Source organism: Lutjanus erythropterus, chromosome 1 (genome assembly GCF_056507025.1).
Source record: "Lutjanus erythropterus isolate fLutEry1 chromosome 1, fLutEry1.hap2, whole genome shotgun sequence".
Taxonomy (NCBI): Eukaryota; Metazoa; Chordata; class Actinopteri; order Lutjaniformes; family Lutjanidae; genus Lutjanus; species Lutjanus erythropterus.
In genome coordinates this window covers 38,976,484-38,990,296 of record NC_139317.1, presented here as the reverse complement: position 1 = coordinate 38,990,296, position 13,813 = coordinate 38,976,484, and the positions used below count along the sequence as shown (strand labels likewise).

Below are 13,813 nucleotides of genomic sequence, written 5' to 3'. Positions count from 1 at the left end.
GTGCAAAACTCCTTCAGAGTTTGTTTGAGCGATGATGATCAGTCACCAGACTAACAGCTACAGCAGCTCTGCGGATGTAAAAATCAGAGTGTATCACTGAAAAAGAAAAAGAACAAAAAAAAAAACTAAAGGTTAATCTGGGGGTAAGGATGACTCATGGGCTAAAGGGATCACCAAATAATGTTGATATGAGTTTGCTCCCTTCAGCATGCAAAAAAAGGAAAAAAAAGAAAACTATAACATCACCTGTAAACTTGTAAGCTGCTCTGGACAGAATCTTAGCTTAATGCATCAAATCTCATCTGTAAAAGAGTAAATAAAATAAGATTAAACAAAAAAAACAAGAAACCTGCCAGCAGAAAGAAAGAAGAGTTTCACTTTTCTAGTGTCTGATCTTATCTTCACAGACATGTCTACACACATCCCTGTGAGAAATGCAGAACGGAAAAAGCCTGTTCTGTTACACAGGAATGCTGGATTTCATTTTCTGCTGTAGCAAACTCACAGTTTGGTTTTAGTTCATGCCTAGGAGGAGTACACCAATGAGCACACTAATCAAATCAAGCTTTGAACTCACATATATAATCAGAGACAGCACAAATTATAGTGAAATTCTTAGGTGTCTAACCTAACAAATAGATAAACAAAATAACAATGAATATAAAAATATAAAAGAATCCAGCAACTTTAGGTATCTGTACATACTGATACTAATCCAATAGCATCTTTTCCCGTCTCTTAAACAGCTAAGATGTTAATATGTATGGATGCACTAACCCAACCAAATAGAAACATCAAGCTCAATCTGCAAAATAAATATCCTACTCCCATGAAGGAAGAAATACATCGCCCACAACATGATTCAGTTATGCAATACTGCTGCTTCTTTTTATTTTAATTTTTTCACAGAGAACTTTTACCAGCATTTTGATTGGTCAGCGCCATCCAAACATTCAAAATAAAATTGAAATGAATTGCATAAATCCATAAATTGCACATGGCTTTATTGTTTTTTTCCCCTTAAGTTTAAAATAGATCCACACAGCTGACATGATGACAGCACTGCTGACAGGTCTTACTCACATTCTAGCTGACACACACATCTCTTTTTACGGCATGTCGCTCATAGTTTAGTTTATGTGATATAATCGTATTGGATTATACTTCGCCCAATATTATTATTATTATCATTATTGTTATTATAATTATGATTAATAGTGGTGGTAGTAGTAGTAGTAGTGGTAGTAGCAGTAGTAGTAGTACTGTCATACAAAATGGTGAGAGAGTTTTGAGCTGCTCAATCTATCTCTAACAGTCTGTATTATTGCCCTCTTGGCGAGGTCTGTTTTAAATAAGAGAGCTTAAATCTGATTGGGAGTTTAATCAAGAAAAATGAACAGTGAAGTGCAGCCTTCCTTTTATCTACCCCTACACTACATCACTAACTGTACTATGTTAGCTGTCAGCATGTCTCTGCTTTTATTTTACCAAGACTAAATCCTGTAGATTTACTGAAGGGATTCTGGGGTCAGATACCTTGTGGTGAACAGACAGGACTGGGGGTTTATTGCCAGTTCAGCAACTACTGTGACCAGATCCTGTACCAAGAGGAGGCGTTCCTGAGGTTAAAGCCCCCTGATAAATGTGCACCAAGTTGGGATCAGAATCCATTAAGAGTAAAAGCAGTAATTAGTTTAGTATTCTAGTGCTGAGGCAGCCTTCAATAGAAGCAGTGACGGCAGGACACAGATTTACCTGCGCTGTCACATTCAAAGCACACTGGCACCTCCTTCCTGTCAGGGTTAACACTTGGGGGGGTTTCACAGGAACACAGGAGCGGAAACACCCCTAGGGTAACTGACTATAAAACACCGCGGTGTTGTAGGAGAGAGAAAGCTATGCCCGGTGCCACCAAAACTTCCTGCCAAAATTCACACGTGTGTGAATGTGTGTGTGCCCATGCCAGCGGAAGCAGTTTGTTCAGATTTCTGTGGTGGGAGGGGAACCTTGCCCTGGTGATGGATGACATGGTCGATAACACCCCCCATCCCATATTAGCTCATAGATACATGCATATACTGCCTTGCCACTGCTGAGCCAAGACAGTGCATTTGTTTGTAAAAGCAAGGAGCGAAAAGTCAGCAGAGAAACTGAGAAATGTAGAGATTAAGTAAAATAAAAAAGAGAAGGGAAACGAGACAAAATACAAGCTGCAGGAAACAGAGTTAAGAAGAGGGATAAAGAAAGACGGCAAGAAAATCATCCTCGCATACATTCCGTGGCCTAAACACCTCCCTAATCTCTAGCTTTGGATTTGTTTTTGTGAGTGTCACATTACTCCGATTGCATGTTAAACACAAACAATTGTCAGTAAAAACCCTTTTACACTGGATTAAAAAAAACACAAACACCTGCTATCATATGGCTTTTGTCTTCAGTGGGAAAGGGTACAATCACCATTCACTCCCGGGTCAAATGACTCTGCAGACATCACGGATATTAATGGTCTCCAGTTCCGATCATCAGTGATGTAAAAAAACAACACCCAGCGGAGGCAATGAAGGCTTGTTGGCTTTTTTTGGTCCTTTTTTGTACACGTCCTGCTTGGCTTGGCTCAGTTTGACTGGGTGTGTCAGCTTAGCACAGTGAAGTTTGCACCTGCTTGAAAGTGAGCATTTACTCATGAGGCAATCGTATTTAGCCAAGCAGCTAAATGGTGTATAAACATTTTACTTCCAATAAATTTAACAATAAAGTCATGTTATTTTGTTATCTGAAAGCTTTTTTATGAAGAAGATAAATCGGGACATGTTGGGTTTTCACTGGCAGTAACTTAAAATGAGTCCTGTACAGCTGAAAAAAACCACAAGGGTCGATTATCTATTTTAAGGGGGATTACGCACATTTAAAAAGCATGTGAGGTGCATGCCTGAAAGGAGCATCGCAACATTGTGCACCATACACCACACAGTATATCATATAGCATATATGAAGCAATAGCTGTGAACCAGGTCAGACAGCCCAACTCAAGTTCATTGCTACACTCACATGACATACTCCTCTCATTGCAACACATCTAACACACCCTTTTTAATCATGGAAGTGCATTGAAGCCATTTAAGTGCTCTGTTCATTCTTTTGCTGCATGCCTGCTGCCACACTGCTCAACTTGCCATGGTAGAGTTTGCTGGCATTGCTATCAGTATTACAAAAGCCCTACCTCCATCCCAGCTCTGACCTATGGGCTCTCAGTCAGCTGAAGCTGCTCCACACTCTCTGCTGTACTGAACTCTATTCTAGATATTTAGAGTATATGATCTATTGCATGCGAGTTGGCTGACTCAGCTGCAGTTACAGTACACGTACACTCAAATTCATGGTACCATGTGTGCAGGAGTATACAGGAGGGCAAGAAAAGTGCAGCCACAGTAAAGTTTTCTCTCACTGTATATCTTTTTTGTACTGGCAGCACAACACACACTTCCTACTGGGTTTACCTCTCTCTTGTAAGCCTGCACTTGAGATTGAGGACAACTGGAGAGCCACTTGCACTTGCACGGATTGGCTGACTTGGAAATTTGCCACCCCTTGTTATGGTGGCACTCGCAAGCACGCAAAACTGAGGATCAGTGAAGGTCAGTGGCTGGGTGTGAAGAACAGGGGCACACACACACACACACACACACACACACACACACACACACACACACACACACACACACACACAGAGACACACACACACACACAGACAGAGACACAGACAGAGACACACACACACACACACACACACACACACACACATACGATGCAAAGTAGGAAACGGAAAGTAGGAAGTGTGTAATTCCATTGACTTCTGTCTGTTTTGTCAGGAAAGATTTCCTCTTACTTCTCATTGCTGACAAAAGAGACAATCTATTTGTGTGTTAGTACGTTACGTTGTGAGCAATGGAAAAAACTGAGTCAAATTCCTTCTGTGTGTTCACAGACTTGGCTAATAAAGCTGATTCTGATTAAACTTTAACATAAATATCAGGGATATAATGATAGTAAAAACTCAAGATACGATAACTCAATCCATACAATAAGTAAGTCCATGATACAATATTAAGTGTGATATTAAAAAACAAAGAAAAATTATGACTGGAAAAAACTTTACTGTTTGTATAAAATCAGTTTTTTCCTTTTAACTTAAAGTGCTTCTGCTTCTTTATTAAAATAAATGCAGCCAGCCATAATCTAAGCATGTCCAAAAAATTGGCTTTGGCAATTAATGTTTCTATGTCTGTACAACCATATCAAACCATTATTAACCATGTAATATCTTTGTATATTGTCACAGTCTGTTACAGTATTGAGACATTTTTTATTGCAATATCGCAATATGTCACTGTATGTACAGTTTGTACCATTATATAGTGAAGCCACAATGTCTTTAAGGTAAGAAATTGTTCTGTCAGTGCAGGATAAGAGAGCTTTGATTCTGATGCTTTGAAGAGCAATAATTAACAAGTTACCGTTACATTTAAGAGAAATTATTTAAGTTTGCATTTTGGATCACTTATTCTATGTATCCATGTATGTTTCAATACACTAGTCCTTTTGTCTTTCAGGTGGCATTCTGGGAACTTGTGGTGAATATTAAAGATATTTATACAGTGTACTGATTTGTGTGTCTACTCTAAATACACATCACTTAAAGGGTAATTCCTTTAAACCTGGGCTCTATTTTGGGGCTAAATGATTAAAAGGTACTTAAAGTCTTAAAATTGGTCAGTAGATCACCTCAGCTGGCAGCCGTGAAACTGGCTGCAAGAGCAGCATCATAATTCTTGGGGGCAAATGCACCTGTCAAGTACGCGAGGTAAAACTGCTTGTTTTTGCCACTGACAGGATCAGACTGTTAGTCTCAGTGTATGACACCCTTATGGAAAGATTTACAGATCGAGATAAATCTTTTCAGACAGCCTTTTCCAACAGGCAGCTGAAGCCGTTATATCACTTTATGACCCATTTCTATGTAAAAAGGCCATGCACACCTGTAAAGAATATAAATAGAAGACTGGCCTAATTTTACACTTGTAGAACAGATCTCTGTGGTGCATATGCACCACTTACATGCTGCTCTCAAACCGCATGTAACCAGTTTCGTAGCATACAGTTGCAGCAGCCGCTTCGCGAATGGGCCACATGTGTTACATGTTGATGTAGCCAAAGTGTAAGAAAACTCTAAAATCTGGTTCAAAGCAAGGTCCTTTCTCCAGCATTATCCCTGTCTTCACTATCAGGATACATGGATAAATAAATAAATAAAGACTAAAAGCCAAAATGCAAACACAAGCGCATCAGTTAACGCAAGCAATAGTTCACACACGTGAACAGACACGCATCAACAGAAGCTCCCATGACACAGTGCAGGCTTCAGATTAAAAATTCCAACACCACAGAACCATCAGTATTATTGGAAAATGTCACAATTTACATATATCAATTTATTTCTTTTGTAGTATTATAATCATTAATAACAGGTTATTTCCTTTATAAAATATTGTCCTCTGAGGAGAAAAATAATGACTAAATTGCATGTGATATGTTTTTTGTATTAAGGCAGTCAGGCTAAGTTACATCAGTTTCATTCTAACAGTTTACATTAGTGAGGACATGTTAGACTACAGCAGACCGTAAGCTGACCACCAGCATACACCAAGGGGATGAAGAGGGAGAGACAGCGTCTGGACACTTCGTCATGTTTTACAGTGACAGAGGTTTCATGGAGGAGATGAGCATCTCTCTGTCTGTCATTAACATCAGGACTCATGCTCCCTACCTCCTCCCTGCTGCCTCTCTCTCCTCCCTTGCAATTATGATTACTCGGCATGGAGTAATTAAGTATTTTAAAGTACACAAATCAGACTTGGAGTAAATAAAAAAAAAAACAATCACACACCTCAGAAGTGTAGAGTAACTTTATGATTCATGATCATTAAAAAAGGTTTTGTATCACATTGACACATCTGTCTATATTCACAAGCCTTCTCCCTCTCCCTCCCTGCTTCTCTGCTGCGGGTCGGCTTTTTTCCTTTAACCTGGTTTTAGGTGGAGCTGCAGCTCCATCAGCACTCGCTCCTTACATCCATTCTTTTTTTATTCCATTTAAATCTCCCAAAACGTATTCTGTGTCTGTAGAAAAAAAAAAAACTCTTGTCCTCAATTGACACTCCAAAATCAAAACAAGTTGGGAATGGGATCGTCAAGGCAGTTTAACACACATCAAGATGCTTTCAGTGCGTGTTCAGCCCGTTAATACAAAGGGTGTGCTTCAAAACACAAGCATCAGACTCTTTTAGTGTATTTCAGCCTTTACGGTGCCCTCTGATATAGGTGGTCACTACAGTAAATGTTGAACTAATTTAAAGGATTACTGAGGGGATTATCAAAGAAGAACATGTTTACTGTTCACTTCCAGCCTGTGCGTCCTACACAGATTACAATATGATTAGATCTGATGGAAAAAGTTAAATGTTGCTTTCAGCATGCAGTGTTTTATAACTGATCTCTATATCTTGTTTTTTTGAGTCAAAGTTGATTTCTGCAGCAAATGTATATTTAAGAGGAGCAGGCAGAAAGGCAGAGATGTGACCTGTTGCTCTGGTGTAGTCCTTTAATTAGAACAATTTAAGCACAGAGTCACTGACGTTAAGCAGGGGCTCATCTAGTGAACATTGTACTGACTTCAACTGCATGCTTTATGTCAAACATGCATCCAACTGGTGAATAAGTCTGCTGCTTTTCCATGAAGGTTAATGTTGTATTTCATATAAGTATATTTATTTCTTCTGATATTAGTGGAGTTTATTAAGTTAATGGAGGTCACACTATTCCATTACAGGTGGCTGTGACAAATCCCTGCCTTCATCAGACAAAGGCCATCAGAAACATGTTTTTATAGGATTTTAAGTGTATCATTATGTACCTGTTTGTGTGTTTATGCAGTATTCCTGACCTGGGTGAACTGCTCCAGTGTGCGCTGGGCGACAAGGATCCAGGATGTGTTCACTGTTGGGAAACTCCTCGCTCTGGCACTCATCATAGTGGTAGGACTCGTCCAAATCTGTAGAGGTAAGCGCACACACACACACACACTCTGCTGAGATTAAATCCTCAACATGACAGGGATTTTGTGGTTTGATCACATGGTTGTTTAGTTTGAAGTTGCCATGCATATCTAGATATAGTTGTACATTTATTGCTTAATCATTGATTTTATTTGAAAAAGAACTGTTGAAAGACAAGAAAGCAAAGAGAACAGGTTAATAAAGGCCAACATTACAGCCAAGTGCAAAATATAAGTTGTAAAACTCACTGGAACAGAAAGGGAATCAATTTATACAAGTAACATGTGTCTCGTGAAAATATGTTGAGCAAAATTTATAAATAATATGTTTTTCTTAAGAATATTTAAGATGAATCTGGGATTTTATTTGCAAGATGGTGGATTTAGATTGGAAATATGCCAAAACACAAGTAAAATACAAATGAAGGAATCAAGGAATCATCATACATAAACATTTGCATAGCGCTTTTTATGTTTAAAATATATTGATAAGCCTTTTAACACTTCTGTGTGGAACCATGAGCCAACAGTATTTTGGTTTCTGATTGTTTCTGATGAGGTCATTTGGGAGACCAAATGCTGCTGCTGTACTTTGTGTCGCAGCAGATTATACTGTATACTGCTGCTACTCAGACACTGCTGACCTCTAGTGTCCATAACTACACATAACATTTTAAGGTCTTCAGGTTGAAACAATTGTAACATGAGAAAATTATTTTAAAAGTAACATTAAAAGTAACTTTAAATTTTAGGCAGTAAAATGGTGACCAACCAGTGTCAAACAAAATGTACATAATTTTTTGCATTTGTTCAGAATTTATTGTAGAATAGTGACGATGCAGTTGTACTCTAGTGACAACCATTCGGACCACATTTAGTTCTTTATTTGAACTGTTAAAGCATTACACTGCTGAGAACTTAAACCATTAAACTGTGTTTTTACAGGTGTTATTATATTAGGTACTTAGTCTGGGCGATGATCTTTTAATGGTTTCACCCACACATCCCTTTCTTTCACCTTCTCTAGGTCACTATGATGCCCTACAACCCAGTAAGGCCTTCGAATTCAGTCAAGACCCCTCAGTGGGACAGATAGCGCTGGCCTTTCTACAGGCCTCCTTCGCCTACAGTGGGTGGAATTTCCTAAACTACGTCACAGAGGAGGTTGTGGAGCCACGCAAGTATGGAACGGACATGCACAGACAAATATTTCCTATCACTACAGGTTTTCATATAAACTACAATAGGCACTACTTGGGTGTACTGGTTTAAATGGTAACACATGCACCTATATTATGGAACACCTCAGTTGCTTAGTGCAGAACTACATAATTGGTTTGAATTTATAATTGATTTTCTTAAATTTTATTTTTACATCATGTCTTGTAAATGTTCTGTGAAAGCTGCAGAAACTTAATGCTGTAATGCTGAAACAGGAACATGTGAATGATCACTATTTCTTCTATTTTTATTTTATAAGGAACCTGCCCCGAGCCATCTACATTTCCATCCCACTGGTGACCCTCGTCTACACTATGACCAACATTGCCTACTTCTCCTCCATGTCCCCCGAGGAGCTGCTGGCCTCCAATGCTGTGGCCGTGGTGAGAAGCTCTACAGCTTAATGAATGGATGTTTCATGTTTAACAAGAGTCTCAGTTGTCCGGAAACAAGTACTGTCTGAGACTGTATGTCTGCTGAAGCATAAGACAGACCTCAACAAACCAATTAATTAATCAGTCAGAGAATTTTAAGTTTTTTTTCATGATCCCAGGGGAAAAACTGGGAAACAGTCATGAGTTCAGTTTGGAAAGGACATGAAATGCAAGCGGTTTCCTGGGATATGAAAGGACAAGACTGTCATCAACAGCTTTCTGTCTCATACAAACAAGCCTTGTATAGATAGCCACAGTCTGATATAGCTTTGCAGGGTTTTCAAAATCTATATCACATCTTTCAATGACAATCAATTAGCGCATTTTGTTGGGGACAGAATGAAAGAATCAATAAATCAATGACTCAGTAAATGTCAATAATCTGATCTATCAGATATTGTGTTGTTCCAGACATTTGGGGAAAAACTGCTGGGGATGTTTTCCTGGGTGATGCCGATCTCTGTAGCACTGTCCACCTTTGGAGGAATCAATGGATATCTGTTCACCTCCTCCAGGTAGAACACGCACCTTTACTGCAAAACCTTAATTTTAATGTCCTTTCAATGAAAACAAAGCTGTGAAGAGTTAGTCCTAATATGTACACAAGCATACACATTTTTTGTCTGTCTGTCTGTAGGTTGTGTTTCTCTGGTGCCAGAGAGGGTCACCTGCCCTATCTTCTGGCTATGATCCACCTAAAAAACTGCACTCCAATCCCCGCCCTGCTGGTCTGTGTGAGTACTGCACTCACAGTTTTGTCTGCTCTGTCTGGCTGCACAGGCACACACAGCAAAAGTGGTTGCCACTCACAGAAATTATTTTTTTTACTATTGATATGGTACTATTTTGTGGGGGGGTTTTTGGTTTAAAATGTACTTGACTTTTGAATCTATCTTCATCTCCCACAGTGCACTGCCACCATACTCATCTTGTGCATTGGAGAGACGCACAACCTGATCAACTATGTGTCCTTTATCAACTATCTGTCCTATGGGGTAACCATTGCCGGTCTCCTCTACCTCCGCAAGAAGAGGCCCAACCTGGCCAGACCCATTAAGGTACAGAAACCCGAGAACCACAGATCCACTTCCAAAGTGCAACTTATTTAGACATCTCATTTTTTAATTTTATTGCATTAAATAGTTTATTTAATTTGAAACACTGCAGATAGCTATGATCTGATGTTTAAGATAACATCTTTGTTTCACCTTGATCAGCTCTAATTGAAAATTGTGATGGGAGCCTGCTCCCATCTGACAGACATTTTTCTTGCCTTATCCTTTTTGTAAATTAATACAAGACAGCTTAACAGGATGAGCTGTTTAGTGTGACAGTTTAATGAGTGACAGACAATCATTATATATGTATTTTATGCTATCTATTCTTAAAAAAAAAATCTCATGTGTAATATTTTTCAGGTAATTCTTTATCTGATTTGCACTAAAACCTGTTTTGCACTAAACTTCATCACCTTGTATAATGCATTATTTCCAAAGCAGATCATTGACAGTAGGTCTGACAGTACAAGTAATTTAGTGTTGCTAGTCCTCACATGCAAAATTATATGACATAGGTAGGATGTCTAAGTTTGAATATGATCAAAATCTTACCCTATTATTATCCTACTGATTATTTCACAGATAACCATAGTAACCCCTAGAGATGTTCCAGTGAGCCAACGTGAATAGCTGCAGCACTCTGACTGTTTGACCTGAACGGAACTGAACTTTAATTAATATCACTGGTAACACCTGTGTTTAAACTACAATTTCATGTCAGAATGGATGCTATGAAAAAGTTCTACTCCTGTCTCTAATTGGGAAATGTTAAAAATATGTATTTTCAGCATAAATACAAAGAATGACAATGTGTATGTTTTACTAAGTAATTCAGAGACAGTACTACAGGGCTTGGACTTATTCCTTTTACTATTCCTAATTACCAAATTGGCAATGATAGTTAAAATGACTTTGGATAGTAAGAAAATCTTACATCTGTAGACTCAACAGAGGATAATGAAAATATGACATTAAGCTTACCTTCATAACTTTCATAATAAATACTTTGTCCTAATGCCCGCAATATTAAAAAGTGGAGCGTTGTTTTCGCGTTTACGTTACATACATAACCAACAAGCAGAGGGCGACGTTCGCATAATTAAGTGTCGTGATAAGGTAACACTCCGCAAGATAATATCACTCCGCCACATGTACGCGGTTTATAGTGATTTGGTTGACATGCAACTCGTGGAACCGACCACAACCAATCACTGTCAACCTCGTACACCTGGCGAAGTGTTACCTTGGTTTCTCGTTTTAGTCTTCAAGCTAGCTGGTGTGTTCTGATGTAAGAGCTCTACCAGCTGTAGCCAATTAACATTAATTAGCGAGGCGTCACGGTCAAACTAAAAAAAAACAAAAAAACGTTAAACTTGCTCCACTAGTCAGCAGGACCTGGCTCAAAAGTTTTTTTTAATCTGCGATAGCTGCATTCATACTGGCTATTAATATTATGCTGAGGAAAGTTTCCTACCGTGGTGCAAACACCTCTCGGTCCAGAGAAGAAAAAGTGTTTACTGTATTTTATCCACTGAATTAATCCACTGGTAACAGATTAATATTTAAAGTTTTATCACCTCAGCTGATCCAGCTTGTCTCGTCAGTCTTTTAAACCAAACACTACTCCAGCAGCCATAGTGGAGACTGAGAGCTGTCAACAGGATCATTTGTGGTCCATTATATATTTTCAGACGTCATTTACCAGGAGTTTATGTCGGAATGGAATATTTTGACGCCAAATGTTGATTACATGACACTCTTGCACTGTTTGCATTTGTCAAAATAATAAACTTACACAAAATAACAAACGTACGCAATTATTAATAATTATTAAAAACTGTCGGTGTTTTTTTTTATTGTTATGTATTATTCTGGACCTATACTTGGACACAGTATAATGTATGCAGAAACTGTATGAGTTTGCAAATGTATAATGTTTGTTTTGGATAGAAGTCATTTAATCTGACCTCAATGAATGCAAGGTGACATATGCTTTACAGTGGCAAAAAAAGGTTAAGATTGTGTGTAATTATGACTGTTTCTGTCTTGTGCAGGTAAACATGTTGATCCCCATCAGCTACATGATATTTTGGGTGGTGCTGCTGGCCTTCAGTCTGTACTCTGAACCAGTGGTTTGTGGCTTGGGAATGGTCATCATGCTGACTGGAGTCCCCGTATACTTCGTGGGCATTAGGTGGAAGGACAAACCCAAGTGGGTCTACAGGGTAGTAGGTGAGCTGGCCTGTGTCGCTGTGCAGTAAATATTTAAATGATATGTTTGCAGTTAGTTCTGTGTAATTATATCCCCTCCTGTTGTATTTCTTGTTACAGAACGAGTCACATACATGGGCCAGAAGCTGTGTTATGTGGTGTTTCCTCAGGAAGACCCTTCAGAGACTGAACCCCTCACCTCCTCCAAAGCCATTGACTGAGCAGTGCTGTCAGCCAGGAATTCCCTCCACCAACACCTGTACTTCCAGTTTATTGCATCACATCGTTTGGTCGTTGGTGAAGAGATGGTTTCGTCCATGTTCTTGCACAGGTGCAGCCTGAGTGGGGCTGTGATGAAGTGCCAGTATAAAAGAAGCAGACAGTTATACGTGGGACATTAGCATGTTAAGCCCTAAAGCTGTCTAATGTGTTTATTATTTGTTGGTTTGGTAGTACTGTCCCGCCCCCACGTTCTCCTCTTCATCAGTATGCCAAGTTTTTCCCCTCATAAAGATCTCATCCTCTCCCTTCTACTCACTCAAGGAGCCTCCATCTGTTATCTTCTGCTTCCAAGATTTTCTTCTTTTATGATTTTAACTAAATCCTTGAGCTAATGTGCCTTATGAAATCTATGTGTTGGTATAGTCTATTGGTTTGTGCGGGTATTTTGATCGTGTAATAACTTTTATGAGGTAAATATGCAAGCAGTTTCTGCACTTAGCAATATTTCTCTATTACTGCTGCTACTTTCAGCTTTGTTTGACTACTTCCTCACATGATGTGTACTGTTGGTCAACTGTGGATGAGTACTTTTCTGTCTTTATCTCTGCCAGGCTACAATATCTCGCCATTCTTCTTACTACACACCCCCTGTTCTTGCTATTGCTATTTTTATTCTGTCACTACTCTCTCCTGAGAAACACTGCAGGTGCCTTTATATTAATATTATTATTGGAGAATTATCTACATGACACTCCTCTTTCCCAGCAATATTTACAGCACAGGGGAGACAGGAGTATGATGGGAAGTTGGTGGCTGTCAGCTGGACGACTGGCTGACTCACCGAAATGAATAAGCTGCATCATTACAACACGTGCTGACAGGCTGTTCTTCAGGTTTTTAACATTCACCTGTCTCCTTCTTTGGTGTCTGAGCACCTCAAGCCTCTGTTGGAAATGTTATCTCTGGGAAAGCCACTGTGAACTCTATCAAGGTGCTTGACCTGCCAAGACAGATTTTAGATTTCAGATTTCTCACCTGATGTTAAGACACAGTACTTACCATTAATGTGTTGTTGGATAATGTGAGCAGAATCCATGCTGACAGATAGATGGGTGGCTGGCAGTAGATGTTTGCTTGTGCATGGGGCTTTTTCCCCCAATTCCAATTTGACAGAACAGAGTTGAATTGGTTATAGTCCCAGTGACTTACTATGGACTTTCAGTGGTTGTTTTGACTCATGATTTTGACATACAGTGACTCAACTGAAGTTGACCCCAAATTATTATTGTAAAATTTTCATATTAATCAAATTGAATAATGTGGCCCAGGAGATATTTGTGTTTCTGTGTATTTGGGTAACCTGTTATGGCACTTTCCTGTAAGATGTTTATGTTGTACATGTAACAGAACATACTGTAGAAGGTCTAGGCCAGAGGCCTTTTTAACATGATGAAAACAGCAGGTTGGAACATGGATTGAACATTTGCTCCTTTTCCAAGCCAGCTGATGCTGGGAACCCCCCCCCCCCCCCCCCATTAAATGCGCAAAAAGAGACT

General features: G+C 39.1%; 1 protein-coding gene across 1 annotated transcript in view; it reads left to right on the top strand.

Annotated features, from left to right (window-relative positions):
- slc7a10a (solute carrier family 7 member 10a) overlaps window positions 1–12,608 on the top strand; it is a 26,701-nt gene extending 14,093 nt beyond the window's left edge. Inside the window, exons 4-11 of the mRNA XM_084721368.1 lie at window positions 6,991–7,116; window positions 8,139–8,292; window positions 8,592–8,715; window positions 9,178–9,281; window positions 9,404–9,500; window positions 9,675–9,824; window positions 11,879–12,056; window positions 12,156–12,608. Coding sequence (XP_084577494.1) covers window positions 6,991–7,116; window positions 8,139–8,292; window positions 8,592–8,715; window positions 9,178–9,281; window positions 9,404–9,500; window positions 9,675–9,824; window positions 11,879–12,056; window positions 12,156–12,256 — 1,034 coding nt within the window. The 3' untranslated portion in view covers window positions 12,257–12,608. The remainder of the gene's footprint in view (window positions 1–6,990; window positions 7,117–8,138; window positions 8,293–8,591; window positions 8,716–9,177; window positions 9,282–9,403; window positions 9,501–9,674; window positions 9,825–11,878; window positions 12,057–12,155) is intronic.
- The last annotated feature ends 1,205 nt before the right edge of the window (window positions 12,609–13,813 follow it).